Below are 14,829 nucleotides of genomic sequence, written 5' to 3' on the forward strand. Positions count from 1 at the left end.
CAGGCCAACAAGAACAGCCAGCATTATCCTACTTATTAACATCAATTCCAGAAGGGATATTAAACCTCCTGCCACCACAATCTCTATTCAAGATCAGGATCAGACCTATGTGGAAGGCAGACTATTCCACATTTGATCACAGTGGGGCTCCTACACCTTCTTCTGAAGCATCTGGTGCAGGCTGTTATTTGGGACAAGGTCCTGTGCTAGCTGGACCTAGGGATCTGATCCAGTCAGGGCCAGTTCTGAGTGCAGGCGAGCAGGGCAGTCACCATCTTCCCAGGAGTGCCAGACTGCTCAGCTCCCCTCCCTTTTGCTTGCTGATTGGCTGGCCAGTTTTGCTCTGATGATTCCCCTCCTCCCCTATCCAGTCTCCCAGACCCCATTCTGCTAGAGGGGCACCAAAAACATTTTCTGCTCTCACAAGCAAGAAAGCCTAGGGCCACGTCTGGATCTCCAGTGTGGAGTTCCTATACAAGATTAACTCAAACCAGAATTTGGCCCCTGCTGAGATATTTTCCAGTTTCTATTTTTATTTTTTTAATTCCATCCTTTCTAAGAAATAAATAGAGGCCACCATTTTTCACTGACCCACAGAAACCAATGTTGGAGCTCCCTCTGCTCGCTGCTCGGCAGCACCGAGCTCACCACAAATCTGTGCATTCATTTCTGACAGCAGCAGCGATGCTGGAATCCGCACAAGTGAAGAAAAGGAGCCCTGTTTATTTCCTCTTCACAGGAAACACGGGATGGGGGGGATAATATGGGCCAAAAAGACAGCAGGACACCATTGGAGAAGAGTTGCTTTTCAGCTTCAAATAAAAGGAGAAATAATGGGAATTAAGAATAAAAATGTTAAAGCTATACAAAATAGCTGTCAGTGAACTTTTAACAAGCAAGTTAGTGTCTGGAATTGATAACACTAACATGTATATGTGGGAGCAGCCTTGTATTCATTTAAACCACCATGCACACATACCTATGCCTTCACACACACACACACACACACACACACACGTTCACAGTCACACAATTTCACAGAACTGTATGCACACACCGATTCACAAGGCACATATATGTTTCCACACACCAGGGCGCACGAGAGAAGAGTCTGAAGGTTCTCTCAGGAGCACTAGACATGTAATTCTCCAAAACCTGACTCAGGCAAGTAGTCTTTACTCACACAGACAGTCCAATTGCAGTCAATGGAGCAACTCACCGGGACACGGGTTCCAAGATAGAGCCCTACCTCATGCCCTGGCCGGCAGACAGGCTTGGTAACCTAAAAAGGCCTTTACCATCTACATTTATGATGATCCTCAGTGTCCTTTTCTGTTTGAACTGAATTCCCAGGGGATGCAGTGCAACTGACAGGCCTCTTTTGTAGTAACTCCTACTCTATTTGCAAAGATTGCCTGACTGGTCTCTACAATACAATATAGGCATGCAGTCAGCCTTAACCCAAGCCAGCCATGAGACTATTGGGTCTCTGTGTCCTAAGGAACTCTGCAAGGGCTCAGAAATGCACAATCCAGCTTTCACCAGCCCTATCCCAACCACTTTGTACTGGGACAGAAACAGAAAGCAAACAGGGCCCAGTTTTTCCCTCAGGAGCAGCAGGACCAGAAGGGAAGCCAACTCATCTCCACCCCTGATAGTGGGACCAAAGGATCAAGCCAGTCAGAACTTCACAGAAAAAAACCTAAGAATTTCATAGAAAATGATTATCTGGATGCTTCTGGACCACTTGTAGAGCACACCTGACAATTCTCTCTCTGCTAAAGGATTCTATAAGGTGGTTCCAAACTTGAAAGCAGGTCATTCTCCGATCCGTGCTGTGGGGTTTCATAGTTATTGCTCTCAAACACTGTTACCTTGCCTCAAGAACTCCTTCGGTTTCACCCCTACTGAATCCTGCAGGACTTTTCTCTAAATCCCCACCCCGGGCCCTTAGGTAGTTTGGGGGCTGTAGGCCAGTTTCTCCAAGCCCAGGATGGACTAACACACCACACCCAAGTCTGTGTCAGGCCCTTCCCTTGAGGCGCTATTTGTTAATTCTCACATACAAAGAATCTCACAGAGTAACACAAAACAAATCTATTCCCCTACCCAACACCAGCTGCAGGTACCTACCAGCCTTGTACTCAGCTCCAGGGTCAGTCACAGGAACCAACCTCCTTCCAGCTACGTGCTCGCAGCCCGTTATGGCATAGCCCCTTCCCAGCTGGATCTGATAAGCCCTTATGGTGCAGACTCCCCTGCACCTCTTGCTTGGAGTTTTTCAGGCAGGTCCTCAGCTAGTATTAGGTGACATAGCTTCACTGATCTCAATGATGCTATGGTGATTTGCACCAGTTGAGGATCTGGGCCTTTATGACCAGGCCAAGCTATTAAAGCTCAGGGGGAGCCTTGTGGTAAGAAGAGCCAAGGGAATCCTAAAAAAAGCACCAGTGTGGGGCCTGGCCCTGTGCATGATTCCTGGCTTGACAGCCTTGACTAAGGGGGATACACTTCTAATATGCTGGGGGGGGATGGGGACAGTTGTATATGCAGCAGGTACCATCAAAGCAAGATGAAAGTGTCTGTCCAGGATACAGCAAGGCATTGGAGAGAAGGGAGTGGGGATTTCAGAACAGCAACAGTCCAATACACACACACACACTCTCAGCAGTTTTTTATTATTCCCCTCCTAAAACTGAACTTCAAAACCTTCCAGTCCTGGGGCAATTTGATTTTATTAAGCACTGGAGATGTCAGCAGGAAACAGAGAGAGACCCAAAGACGATGCTTCTCCCATGTCCTTGCGGAGAGCACATGGCCTACAGAACACAGCAGATGAGAAGGCGCAGCTCACGCTACATCCAGAGTGCACAACTCACCCCACGTGTGCAAGGGGCTGACAGAGCCCGACAGCTACATCTCTCATCTCACTTTAGTTTTCTATTTGTACCTGTCATTTGCCCTCTTTCTTCTTCCTCCTCCTCCTCCCTCCCTGAGGCTGCAGCAGTAGCGTTCTTCCCGTCCCCGCCAATCTACCTGAAATCAGAGCACTGTAGCCCAGGTTTCACTAACAAAGCACAGGGGGAGATGCTCTGCATAAAGTTTACACATCCTGGTGCACAGATGAGATTAACAATAGACAGAACTGGATCAGCAGAGACTGGACACTCCTTTTCTCATGTAGATGAAGTCTCCATCTGGGACCTGCCTGGCCTTGGTACAGACCAACTGAAATTCAGGCCTTGTCCACCTGGTTTGATTTAAAATATATCCTCTAGTTTAACCCGGGCAAGCCCACTACTAGAGTCACACTTAACCCAGTTTAACCCTGCCTTGAATCAGTTGTGTTGGTAAATCACCAAAGTAAGCTTCACTGATTTAAGCAAGGGTTACACCACTTTAAGTGTGTCTACATTAGAGGTTTGCACCAGTTTAACTAGATTGATTTAAGGTGGGTTTAGTTAAACCAGTCTCATAGAGGGTATGTCTACAGTGCAAGTGAAGGTGTGAGTGTAGCATGTAGGCATACCCAGGCTAGTTTTATGGAGCTAGCACAGATAACACTACTATAAAAAAGAAAAGGAGGACCCACATGTGGCACCTTAGAGACTAACAAATTTATTTGAGCTACAGCTCACGAAAGCTTATGCTCAAATAAATTTGTTAGTCTCTAAGGTGCCACAAGTCCTCCTTTTCTTTTTGTGGATTCAGACTAACAGGGCTGCTGCTCTGAAACACTGCTATAGATGTTGTGGCACAGACTAGCAACCAGAGTACACCCCCAGGCTCCCTGTCAGGTTAGTAGATGGCTAGATTGTGTTGAAGCCTGTGCCACTGTGTCTCTAGTACTATATTTACCTGTGCTGCTAGCTAAATTGAAGCTACGTAGCATTGTGGTTATGCCAACCCATGCTACAACCACACCTTCATTGGCAGTGTAGACGTTCCCCTAGAGAAAGCCTTTGCCTTGGGCCTTGTGGAGGGCAGGAAGGAAGGGGGCTGCCCAGCCCTTGCTGAGAGCAGGAGGAGGTGCCGGTTAGACACTACCTCCTCCCAAGACCCTCGGGCCCTGCTTTGTAAGGGAACCATATCCCAGCCTTGCAAGGAAGGAGTTTTCCGAAGGCAGCATTTACTCTGGCTCTCACCCCCGCGCTGTGTGTTTTACAGCCTTGTCAAACATAATGATTCTTACCCTGGCGAGAAATTGGGTCCCGTTTTATATTTTATTGCTTCGAAAAGGATATTTTTTACCTTCCACGGTCCAGCAAGAGCCCTGTAAATCTTGGCAAATGCTTTGTGTTGATATAGTGTCCAGCAAGAAGTCTATGGTGCTCACACCAGCACAGAGTGAACAAGTTAATGGCGCCGATCCATGTCCAAAGAGGGGAAGTAGCCCGAGGGGGGGGGGGGGTGAGACAGAGAAGCATCCGCAGCCAAAGACCAGCAGCTGGGGAGTGAGTGATGCAGCCAGGGCTGTTTGATCCCAGCGCTTCACTTAACCCAACGTGCAAGTGCCAGAGCTGCTTCTTGGCATCCAGGCTATGCATCAAAGGTGGGCTTTGTGCCATTGTGGACAGCTGACTCATCCATGGACGGCATTTGCCTCAGGAGTCACAGCTGGTGCTGACGCGGCACTGCTGAGCAGAAGATCACAGCACTGGAGTCATGGCGGGGCAATGACAGGGCACTGCCAAGAGGAAGCTCACAGCACTAGAGTCCCAGCTGACACCAAGAGGACATTGCTGTGAGGAAGCCCTGCCAGACACATTAAGAGAGGATTAGTGGAATGTGCTGTCTAGGGGACACACACACACACACACACCAGCAGTGGCAACACATTCCCACCCCCACCCCAACATGACACTGATGCTTCAGGGGGTTGCATCTGCCTCAGATGCTGGGGTAGGAGGAGGCCCTTTGTGTTAAATGTGTTTTATTCCAATCGCCAGAGGGAGAAATGACAAAGTGGGAGGCTGGCCAGGGAAATGGACTCAGAGCCCTCGAATTTCCTTCCCGTTTGGCCGTCTCTCAGGGGGTTGCGGTGGGTGTGCAGAGACCCTCTAACACCATGCCCGGAATTTCAGCCCTCCTGCCACGCTCCCCTCACTTCTGAGCCCTTCGGTGGCCCAGGGAAGGTACTGAGAGGCGAGTGCTCACTGCTGTGCAGACCCAGAGGACAGCCTGATCCCTGGGCTCTTGATTTGTCCTGGCTGATATTGGAGGCCATTTTATGGCCGTGACTGGAGAAAGCACGTGACACAGTGGGGCACGTGCTTCCACATACCATTATTCCGTGGGCGTTTCTCTCTGTGCCAGTCACCGCAAGGCCCCTGTGGCCAGAACAACCCCCCAGGTCCTGCTCTCTGGAGGTCTGAACTGCTCCCACAGGCAGCATGACACGTGTGCTGAAGAAACCCACTCAGCAACCCCCTGGCAGCAGCGGCCTGCCGGAAGCATCAGGACTTTGCTCCCTGCAGAGACCTCTCCAGCGCTCCCTCTGCAGAGACACGCAGGGGAAGGGGGGGGGGGAGTCTCCTGCCTTTTTGAGGTGCTGGGGCCTTCTGGGAGAAGCAGCCTTATCAGTTTGGTGCTGGATTGGCAGCCCCAGAGACCGAAGGCCTCTCTGCTCATCTGCAAGTCAGGCAGCCCCATGCAAGCTCCCCGCACCCAGTCCTCACACCCCCAGAGATGCCTGCGTCGGGAACTGGAGAATCCATCCCCAGGAGGGAGTGGGGAGGGCAAGCAGTCTTGGTGAAGCCAGCTTGTGTCACTGTGTGTGTGTACACACGTGGGGAGGTTGTGATGTGGTCACCTGCCCACGAGGAGCCAGACTGAGATCTACAGGCCACCAAACAGCTGCAACCTGTAAGTACGCTCAGCCACCCCCAACCTTGGCCGGACTCAGACCTACATGTTAGAAAGGAAGTGTTCTTATCCCTTTATCAATCCCCTCAGATACCGAGCTCCCACCAAGGGCCAATCTCACACCACAGAGTGTGGACAGGGGGCTCCACACCTACCTGCCCCCTTGCTCCAGCTGTATGGGCCAGCTGGGGGTGCCCTCTCTCACAGAGCACGCGGCATGTCCTGAGACCTGGCGCAGCCCAGCCAGTCTCAACTGCGGAACCCTGGCAGTCTGTTCTCAGCAGCAAGGGGGGACCGGTCAGGGTGGGGTGTGCAAGAAGGTGTGAGTTGGTGTGGGCCGTGTGTGCAGGTTAAAGGGATACACTTTCGGATACACTTGAGGCACTGTAGGTGCAAGGGTAGGAGCTTGTTGATGCTGGGAGTGTATGGATACATGCAGATGTGTGCGTACAGGGGTAAGTTTGTGAGTGGAGGGAGGGGTGTATGTCAGAGTGGGGTAGAGTGCGCACAGGGTGTGTGTACAGCTGGGGTGTATCGTGAGACTAATTGCACGTAGATGTACTCGTGTGTGTGTTGTTGGGAGTAAGGTCAGAGGTGTGGTGAACTTGTGTAGACGTATCTGCGTGCTGTACATTGTTGTCAGCAGATCGGATGGCAGAGCTGGAGGTGTCTCTTGGGATGAGAGTAGGTTGGGAGGAGATTGTAGGGTTAGGGTAGGCGTGCGTGAAGGGGAGGCTTGGGGATGTGTGTTTGTTCTTGCAGGGCATGAGTGAGTAGGGGGTCGGTGTGTGTGCAGCTGAGATCCTGTGCATGTGCTCTCACAGGCACATCCCTGACACACACAGGTGCACTTCTGAACCCACCTCTACTTTCTAACAAACGCTGCCCTTTGCAGCAGCACCTGACCCCCCCATGCAGCGACAGCACCATTCCCTGATAGCCGGGCTGCAAGCAGCTAATGAGTCAATTCCCCTCCCCACCGGCTCTGGTCCCGTCTCTCCTCCCTGTGCTCCGGCAGCAGCTCTCAGCGTAATGAAGAGATAATGCCATAATGACTCGATACATTACACTTGGCCCCAGCATAATGCCTTGGAACAACCACCTGCCACCTCTTAAGGGCCCCGTCCGTGCACCAGCATCCGTGCACCAGCATCCGTGCACCAGCGGCGCCCTGCATCTATCTGGCTGCCACGGCAACTGGGGAGAGCTGCTGCAAGAACCAGCCCTACTCAAGGTGCCTTTTCTGCATCTCTCCATCCAGGGAGCCAAGGGCCTGAGCTTTACCCTCTGTCCTCCCGCAGCAGGGGGGATGGGATGAATGATCACGCAGCCCTCTCCCACCCCAGCCACCTTTGCCAGCTCCAGTTCCTTGTGAGCCAGAACCTCCCCCAGTGCCTTGGGAATGAAAATGTCACCAACCCTGGCTGGAGGGCTAATGAAGAGGGCGAGAGACTGACTGTGACAGCTGTAATTAACTGAGAGACCTCCATGGCCTCGTAAACCTCAAGAGCCAAAGCAGAGCCCACGACGGAATCCCAGAGGCATAGCCTCCCCTTCCATGCCCGGCCCCCTTCCCTGGCAGGGTTGGGGCCATCAGGATTCTGAGCATGGAGCAGACCTACTCCTGCCCTCGCAGGCTTAGAAGCATTTTATGCAGGGGACTTTAGAAGGGCAGGCAATGAGCATCCCACAGACTGGTGTGACAGGAGGCTGCAGGATCCGAAGTGGGAGGGAGCCGGAGCCAACACACTGATTGCCAGAGAGGTCGCGTCTCAGCCCCTGCTTCGCCCCAAAGTGTCTCTATGCACTCAGCATACTTGGTTGTACCCCTCTGTAGGCTTTAAACAGCACCTCGGCGACAGGCGGGGCCGGGGGAGGAGGCAGGAAGAATTATCTGCCCAGGACTCAGAGCCCATAAGATTTATGCTCCTGCTCAACCATAAACATTGCGGAGATCTCTGGAGAAAACTAGACACGTCACTCTGTGCTGAGTCAAATGCTCCCCACCAGTGCACAGCGGCTCGGGCCCAACCATCCCCAGAGCCAGTCCATTCCCCCATTGCACAAAGCTCTTTCAATCCCCCTCCCCCTCCCCTCACACATAGAGCGGGTTCTTCATTGCAAATGAGGCTGATTTTACAATGTCCTGTAAAACCCTGTTGGAGAGGAGGCCCGGGTAGTTATTACCTTGCTGCTGTACCTAGTCGAGGTCAATCCCATACTTTATGCAGTGCTGACATAGCCACAGGCTCCTTTAGTCAGACCCTGGCACAATACACACCCACCACTCTCGTCCCCTTCTCCTGCCAGAGCCCCCGTTTTCGAACGACTGCCTCAGTACTACTGCAGCCATGCGCTGGATGAGAAAGCCGGGATTCCCTCCCTCCAGTCACACAAATAACAATCCCCATGACCCTTTGCAAAACTCCTTCTGTCACAACATCCTCCCCTTTGTGAGGGTCTCTGTCATAACACACCCCTTCTGATCCCAACCCTCACTCCCCACTGTAACACTCCCTCACTAGGAGGCCCCCTCTGTTATAGGCTATAACAGACGCATTCACAGGAACAAACCTGTGCCAGCCCCTGGAGGATGGACTGAGGTAGCCTAGCGAGTCTCAAGCACAGCCACCATAGCTGCATGAGGCCACCACCAACTTCATGTGAGGCCACCGTGACTTTTGGTGGGACCTGCCTGAGTATGCAGTTCACTACAAAGAACGAGCATGTGTGGCTACAGTGACTCTAGCAGTGTTTCCAACTACAGCTAGATGTGAGCGTGCATTCAACGTGCTTCACTTTCTGATGAGCCAGTTCAGAAACAAGCTTACCGACCAAAACCTGGAGGCTGCATTCCACCGTGCTCTGGAAGAGAGAAGTGTTGAACAATTCCCTTTCAAGAGTCTTTTGAAATAATAATAATAATAAAAAGAAGGTTTCAGAGTAGCAGCCGTGTTAGTCTGTATCAGCAAAAAGAACAGGAGTATTTGTGGCGCTTAGTCTCTAAGGGGACACAAGTACTCCTGGTTTTGTTTTGTTTTTTAAAAAAGAAGCTAACTGATATTTACAACATACTTTGCTACAAAAAACGTATGAGAAATTTGCTTACCAACTTTGTTTAAAAATGATATAGTCAGTAATAACTGTAAGTTGTGTGGTGGTATTAATGGCACAGGTTATTCTTTACAAGAAAAAGATTTGCTATTTTATTGATATGACTGACATAACCACGTGTCAAGGTTCCTTCCCCACTCTGAACTCTAGGGTACAGATGTGGGGACCTGCATGAAAACCTCCTAAGCTTACTTTTACCAGCTTAGGTTAAAACTTCCCCAAGGTACAAATTAATTTTACCCTTTGCCCTTGGAATTTCCACTACCACCACCAAACTTTAACTGGGTTTACTGGGAAACATAGTTTGGACACATCTGTCCCCCCAAAATCCTCCCAACTCTTGCACCCCACTTCCTGGGGAAGGTTTGGTAAAAATCCTCACCAATTTGCATAGGTGACCACAGACCCAAACCCTTGGATCTTAGAACAATGAAAAATCATTCAGTTTTCTTACAAGAAGACTTTTAATAGAAGTAAAGGAATCACTTCTGTAAAATCAGGATGGTAGATACCTTACAGGATAATTAGATTCAAAACATAGAGAATCCCTCTAGGCAAAACCTTAAGTTACAAAAAAGACACACAGACAGGGATAGTCATTCTATTCAGCACAGTTCTTTTCTCAGCCATTTAAAGAAATCATAATTTAACACATACCTAGCTAGATTACTTACTAAAAGTTCTAAAACTCCATTCCTGTTCTGTCCCTGGCAAAAGCAGCATACAGACAGCCACAGACCCTTTGTTTCTCTCCCTCCTCCCAGCTTTTGAAAGTATCTTGTCTCCTCATTGGTCATTTTGGTCAGGTGCCAACGAGATTACCTTTAGCTTCTTAACCCTTTACAGGTGAGAGGATTTTTCCTCTGACCAGGAGGGATTTTAAAGGGGTTTACCCTTCCCTTTATATTTATGACACCACGTGATTAGAGTGTCACTAGTATATTTTAGCTGTCAAAATGTTGGCCACTGTGAATTTGCTGTGGTGGCCGCACATGTGACCACAGCAAAAATTTGTTTGAGAACCACTGTGCCTTCCCATCACCATGGGTCTGTCCTAACCTCAACACTGCACCAGAGACACCTCCCACCTCATTACCAGACTCGCTGTCCTGTAACTCAATTCCACCCAGCAAGAGGACACACTCCCCAGCCTTAGCTACTAGCCTCTCTCAGCACAAGGCTCCTTTCCCCTGCTCAGATCCTCATCTCGCACTCCCCCTCGCTAGCAGACCCTCTATCATAGAAGGGACTGAAGCTGCACTTACAGCTCTGAACTTCTTTGGAGCTCAGTGGGAAGAGGATGGGGCAGATCTGGCATTTCACATCATGCCCAACCCCAACCACAAGCAGACACAGCTGCTTGCAGAATGTTTTCTTTGGCTCTTGTTCACGAGGTTCATGCAGCCTGTAGACTTTCACTGTGAGCTTGGGGGTTCAAAATCTTCATTGAACCCAAAGGTATCCCCGCAATTTTGTGCCCAAGCCAGGAATACAGAAGGATTTCAATCCCCATAAGTCACCTCGGGCTCCCTTGAACAACCGATGAGCCACAGTGAAGCTGCTAACACACCTGGCCCTGGCTTTGAGCTTGCAATGGACAACGAGCCTGCTGAAAACCTTTTGCACAGCTCTGGCCCTCTGCAATTAGGAGATCCCAAAAGCTGCATGATAACCTGCAGACGTCTACGGTGTCAAAGATTCAGGGAAACTCCATAGGTTGTTCCCTTAGTAAATGGCCCATCTGCTTCATTGGAACAGTTACCAGGGAACAGATTCACTGCTTTCCAATAGCTCACAACATGGGACAAGTAAGTGGCATTTAAGTAACACATGTGATACTGTCTTTGCAGTCAGGCTAGTAGCTGCTATGTCTTTACTCCTAACTAACTCCTTGCTAAATTAGAAGTACACCAGGCCTGTAAGACCTTGCTCGCCTAGCCTTTTAGCTCAACTCCAGCTATGTCATATTCCTCCCAGGCCTGGTAGCAAGACCCTACAGAGTCCAGTCCAGTCCAGTCCTCCTCTAGCTTATGGAATACAGGGAAGGGGGACCTGCTTAGGGCATCCACTCCCTCACCCCAGCCCTCAGGGGTTTCTGGTCCTGCTCCTTGGCAACTGTCATTCTGCTGCTGATTCAGGGTAGGTCTCGGCCTCTCTGGCAGCCAGCCAGCCCCATCTGTCTGGGCGGCAGCCTCTTGACCCAGCTGTTGCTGGTCAACCAATTAGTCCCAGCTGGGGAGGGAGGGAGCTATTCTGTGCCTTTACCCCTTAGCCGCTGTGGGACAGTGAGGTGTATATAGCCCATCACAGAACTCCTGGGCTCTGCCACTACCACCCTGTGGGACTTTGGCTAAGTGGCTTCATTGACCCATGCCTCAGTTTCCCCCTCTGGATCTGCCTTACAGAGGATGTTGGGAGGCTGAATGAGCTGATGCAAGAGCCTCGGCTGAAACGGACTAGTGAAGAGCACAGTCACATTATTCTACCATCCCTTTGAGCCTCTTGGTAACCAGGGTGATGGCTTAACTAGCAGGGTGCTGTTCTAACCTGTCTGAGCCAATGTCTGAGTTGGGAGCATTCTGCTGTATCATCTCAACCTGAACCTTCTCTTCACTGTGCATTGTGTCCTCCAGCCTTGACCTCTGGGTGTCTGGCTCACACACACATGCCCCTGCCATCTTCGTCCCTCACGCTGCTTGGCCCTGAAACTCTGAGCACCATAGGCAACAGACACATCCGGAGAACGACAAGCTGTCGGAGTCCGCAGAATGCAGCCTGTTGCCATGGAAATCCAACCCCCTTTTTGAGCATCTTTGCAGCTCAAGGGAACGTGGCCAGCTCTGACTGTGAAAAATCTTTGCAAACAGTTCCATTGAGAGTTGGTTTTGTGTCCCACAATTGCTCCCCGGGCCAATTATGAGTTCTACCGGGAGGTGATGGATCTCAGCTTGGCTCAGGATGTGTGACGTCAAGGTGCATTGTCTAATGGACGAGCCTGCAACCAAGGAGATGATTTTCTATCACAAAATCTCTGTGTGAAAAAGTTCAGCTGGTTTTTAATATTTGAAATGATCCATTTTCACTGCAACATTACCGAGAGTCACCAGATGGCACCACAGAAAATAGCCTTGCATGGTCCATTTATCTGAATTCATAGGAGTTAGGGTATGTCTACACTACTGCAGCTACCCTGGCACAGCTGCAGCCGTGCCACTTTAGCACGGTAGTGTAGAGGCTTCCTACATTGATGGAAGGGGTTTCTTCCACTACTGTAATCCACCTCTCCAAGATGCAGTAACTAGATGGATGGAAGAATTCTGCGTCTACAGTGGGGTTAGGAGGTTGACCTAACTACGTCACACAGGGCACAAAATTTTCCACAGGCCTGAGCATGTAGCTAGGTTGATCCAATATTTAGGTGCAGTCCAGGCCTTAGATCTTGGAGAAATGCTTATTTGTCCACTGTGGTACAATTCGTTTTGGATACTGAGAAAATCACTAAGAAAGATCTGTATAAATCTTTTGCTGACTAAATCATTTTATTAGGTTTAACCACCGTCTCAAGGTTATGCCCACGCAAGGAAACAAAACATGTTGTCAAAACACCTTATTCACTAGTGTGCCCTTCTACAAAGGCTCAAGGAGACCAAGCGGTACAGCTGGAAAATACACGCTTAGCAACCTGAACTCTTCATCATTTTTGTGTGTAGCTTGATTTGCAGCTGCAGAAAATGCAAACAGAGCATGCCAGATATTTAAATGCAAACAGAGCATGCCGATATTTATCATTTTACCATTCTTCAGCTACTGTGGCGTGTGCATATCCATGCACGTGTACATGCATTTCTATATGTGCAGGCATGTGTTCATGTCTGTGATTATGTATCTTCATGCATGTATATATCCCTATGAGCGTGCAAGCTAATGAAGGAAAATGTGCATGTGTTCAAAACTTCATGAGTTGAGTGTGTGCTGCACACGTTTGTGTGTGCTCCCAAGTATACGCAGATATATGCATACAAGGGCGTGCACGTACACAGATGTATTCACGTGAAGGTGGATGTGTGCATGTACGTAGTGGCTGTGGAAGGTGCACAAAGCTGCATTTTGCTACTTTAGGCCACTCCCATGGTGCAACTGGTGATTACCAGAAGCTAAGCCATGTATAATTACCTGCCCAGTTTGCCCCATGAAAAGTCTTTGTGGCTCCAGACCCTGGGGTATTCCCCGTTGAGCTGTTCCCTTTGCTTCTCACAGAATCACAGGTGCTTAAATGGCTCTTTGGTGCTGGCCGAGGCACCTCCTACAGGAACCGCTTAATGAGCGCCAGCAGCATGCTAGTGCTTTCAAAACCGCAGACGGCTTCATTAGCCAAGCAAAGGCCACTTGGCCACAGCTGTAAGAAAAGGCAGTGGGTGGCAGACAGGAGGGCTTTAATCTGAGATTGAAAACAACAGCTCCTCAATTTACACGGAGCCCGTCGGGAGATGCCAGTTGTGGAAGGAGATGTGATAATAAGCTCTCCAAGGAGTCTGGCTTGCAATTTGCAAGGCTCAGACTTCAGAGGTAATTCCACAGAAATAAAACCCCTTTTTGCTTTCAGGCATCACTACAGAAGCCTTTGTTTCCTGGGAAGCATTTAGGCCCAATTCACCACCGACCTGCCCCTCCTGCAGTCAGGCCAGTGCCAAATGGGCATCAAATGCTATCGCTCCAGGCTGGCAGCATTTTCACCTACATGGCGTTAGAGTCAGTGATGACACAAGGTGCAGGAGAGCAACAATCAGGCACTTAGAGCCCCTGTCTGTGCAGAGATGAGGCTCAGACATAGACATGCCCACCCATCTATTTATCAAGGGTAGGCTCTTTCCCCCCTGCCCATTTCACTCTATAAATCATTCCATGGCCTGTGTTATGCAGATGCTCAGACTGGATCCTTCAAACAGTCCCTTCTGGCATTGAAATCAATGAAGATCTCTCCATGCCCCAAGTATTTCCATAGCACTGAAAGGGGTTTGTTGGGTCCCTGCTTTTCTTCCCTGATGTCCTTCCTCACCAGGTTCAAGAGAAGGTGGACATGGAGGGGAGAGGAAAACCCAACAAACACCCCCTCCTCCTCCCATCCCCAGTGTAACTGTCAGCACAAGCTGTGGGAAACAAGAGCTCTCATTGTCAGCTGGTAAATCCATTCCAGGTGTAAGTGCTCACTGATGATCTGGGAAAGAGAAAGAAAGAAAGAAAGAAAGAAAGAAAACACTGTCATATTAATCTTTGCCCCTGCATGGAATCCAGTGCGCAATTATCAGTGACAAGCCTGAGGGTCACCCCAAGGCGATTTCCTTCTCTCTCCCACTCTTGATCATCTCTTCAGATGTGGAGGGCTGCAACTCCAGGGAGAACACTTCCTTCAATCTCCTCCCCCTTTTTCCCACCGCAGAGCTTGTCTGGGCAAACTCAGGGAAAATAGATCTGCAAAGGAGGCTAGAAATTTAATCAAAGCAGCAGCGATGAGCAATCTGCCTTGCTGGGAGCTGGGATAAGACTCAGGTGGATGAGAATGAAAACAGGGATGGGGAGCCAAGGGAGAATCAGTGCCCAAGGGAGCACTCGGGACTCAGAGGGAAGCGGTCCTGGATGCACACAGCTCCTTAGTAAGTGTATGGGGCTCACTGCTTGCTGTATGAACTGGTATCAGAGTGGTAGCCTTATCAGTCTGGATCTGTAAAAGTGGCAAAGAGTCCTGTGGCACCTTATAGACTAACAGACAGATTGGAGCATAAGCTTTTGTGGGTGATTCACCCACAAAAGCTTATGCTCCAATACGTCTGTCAGTCTATAAGGTGCCACAGG

At 49.8% G+C, this 14,829-nt stretch overlaps 1 protein-coding gene across 3 annotated transcripts in view; it reads right to left on the reverse strand.

Moving 5' to 3' along the window:
- Positions 1 to 796: 796 nt before the first annotated feature.
- Positions 797 to 14,829, reverse strand: part of UBIAD1 (UbiA prenyltransferase domain containing 1) — a 100,885-nt gene continuing 86,852 nt past the window's right edge. For 2 of the 3 annotated variants that reach the window (XM_037881198.2, XM_043531674.1), the window contains one exon: positions 4,210 to 4,755. In XM_037881198.2, the coding sequence (XP_037737126.1) occupies positions 4,703 to 4,755 (53 nt within the window). In that variant the 3' untranslated portion in view covers positions 4,210 to 4,702. Of the gene's footprint in view, positions 813 to 4,209; positions 4,756 to 14,829 lie in introns of those variants that run through there. The other variant, XR_006286431.1, reaches the window with a different exon arrangement.

This window comes from Chelonia mydas, chromosome 18 (genome assembly GCF_015237465.2).
Source record: "Chelonia mydas isolate rCheMyd1 chromosome 18, rCheMyd1.pri.v2, whole genome shotgun sequence".
NCBI lineage: Eukaryota > Metazoa > Chordata > Testudines > Cheloniidae > Chelonia > Chelonia mydas.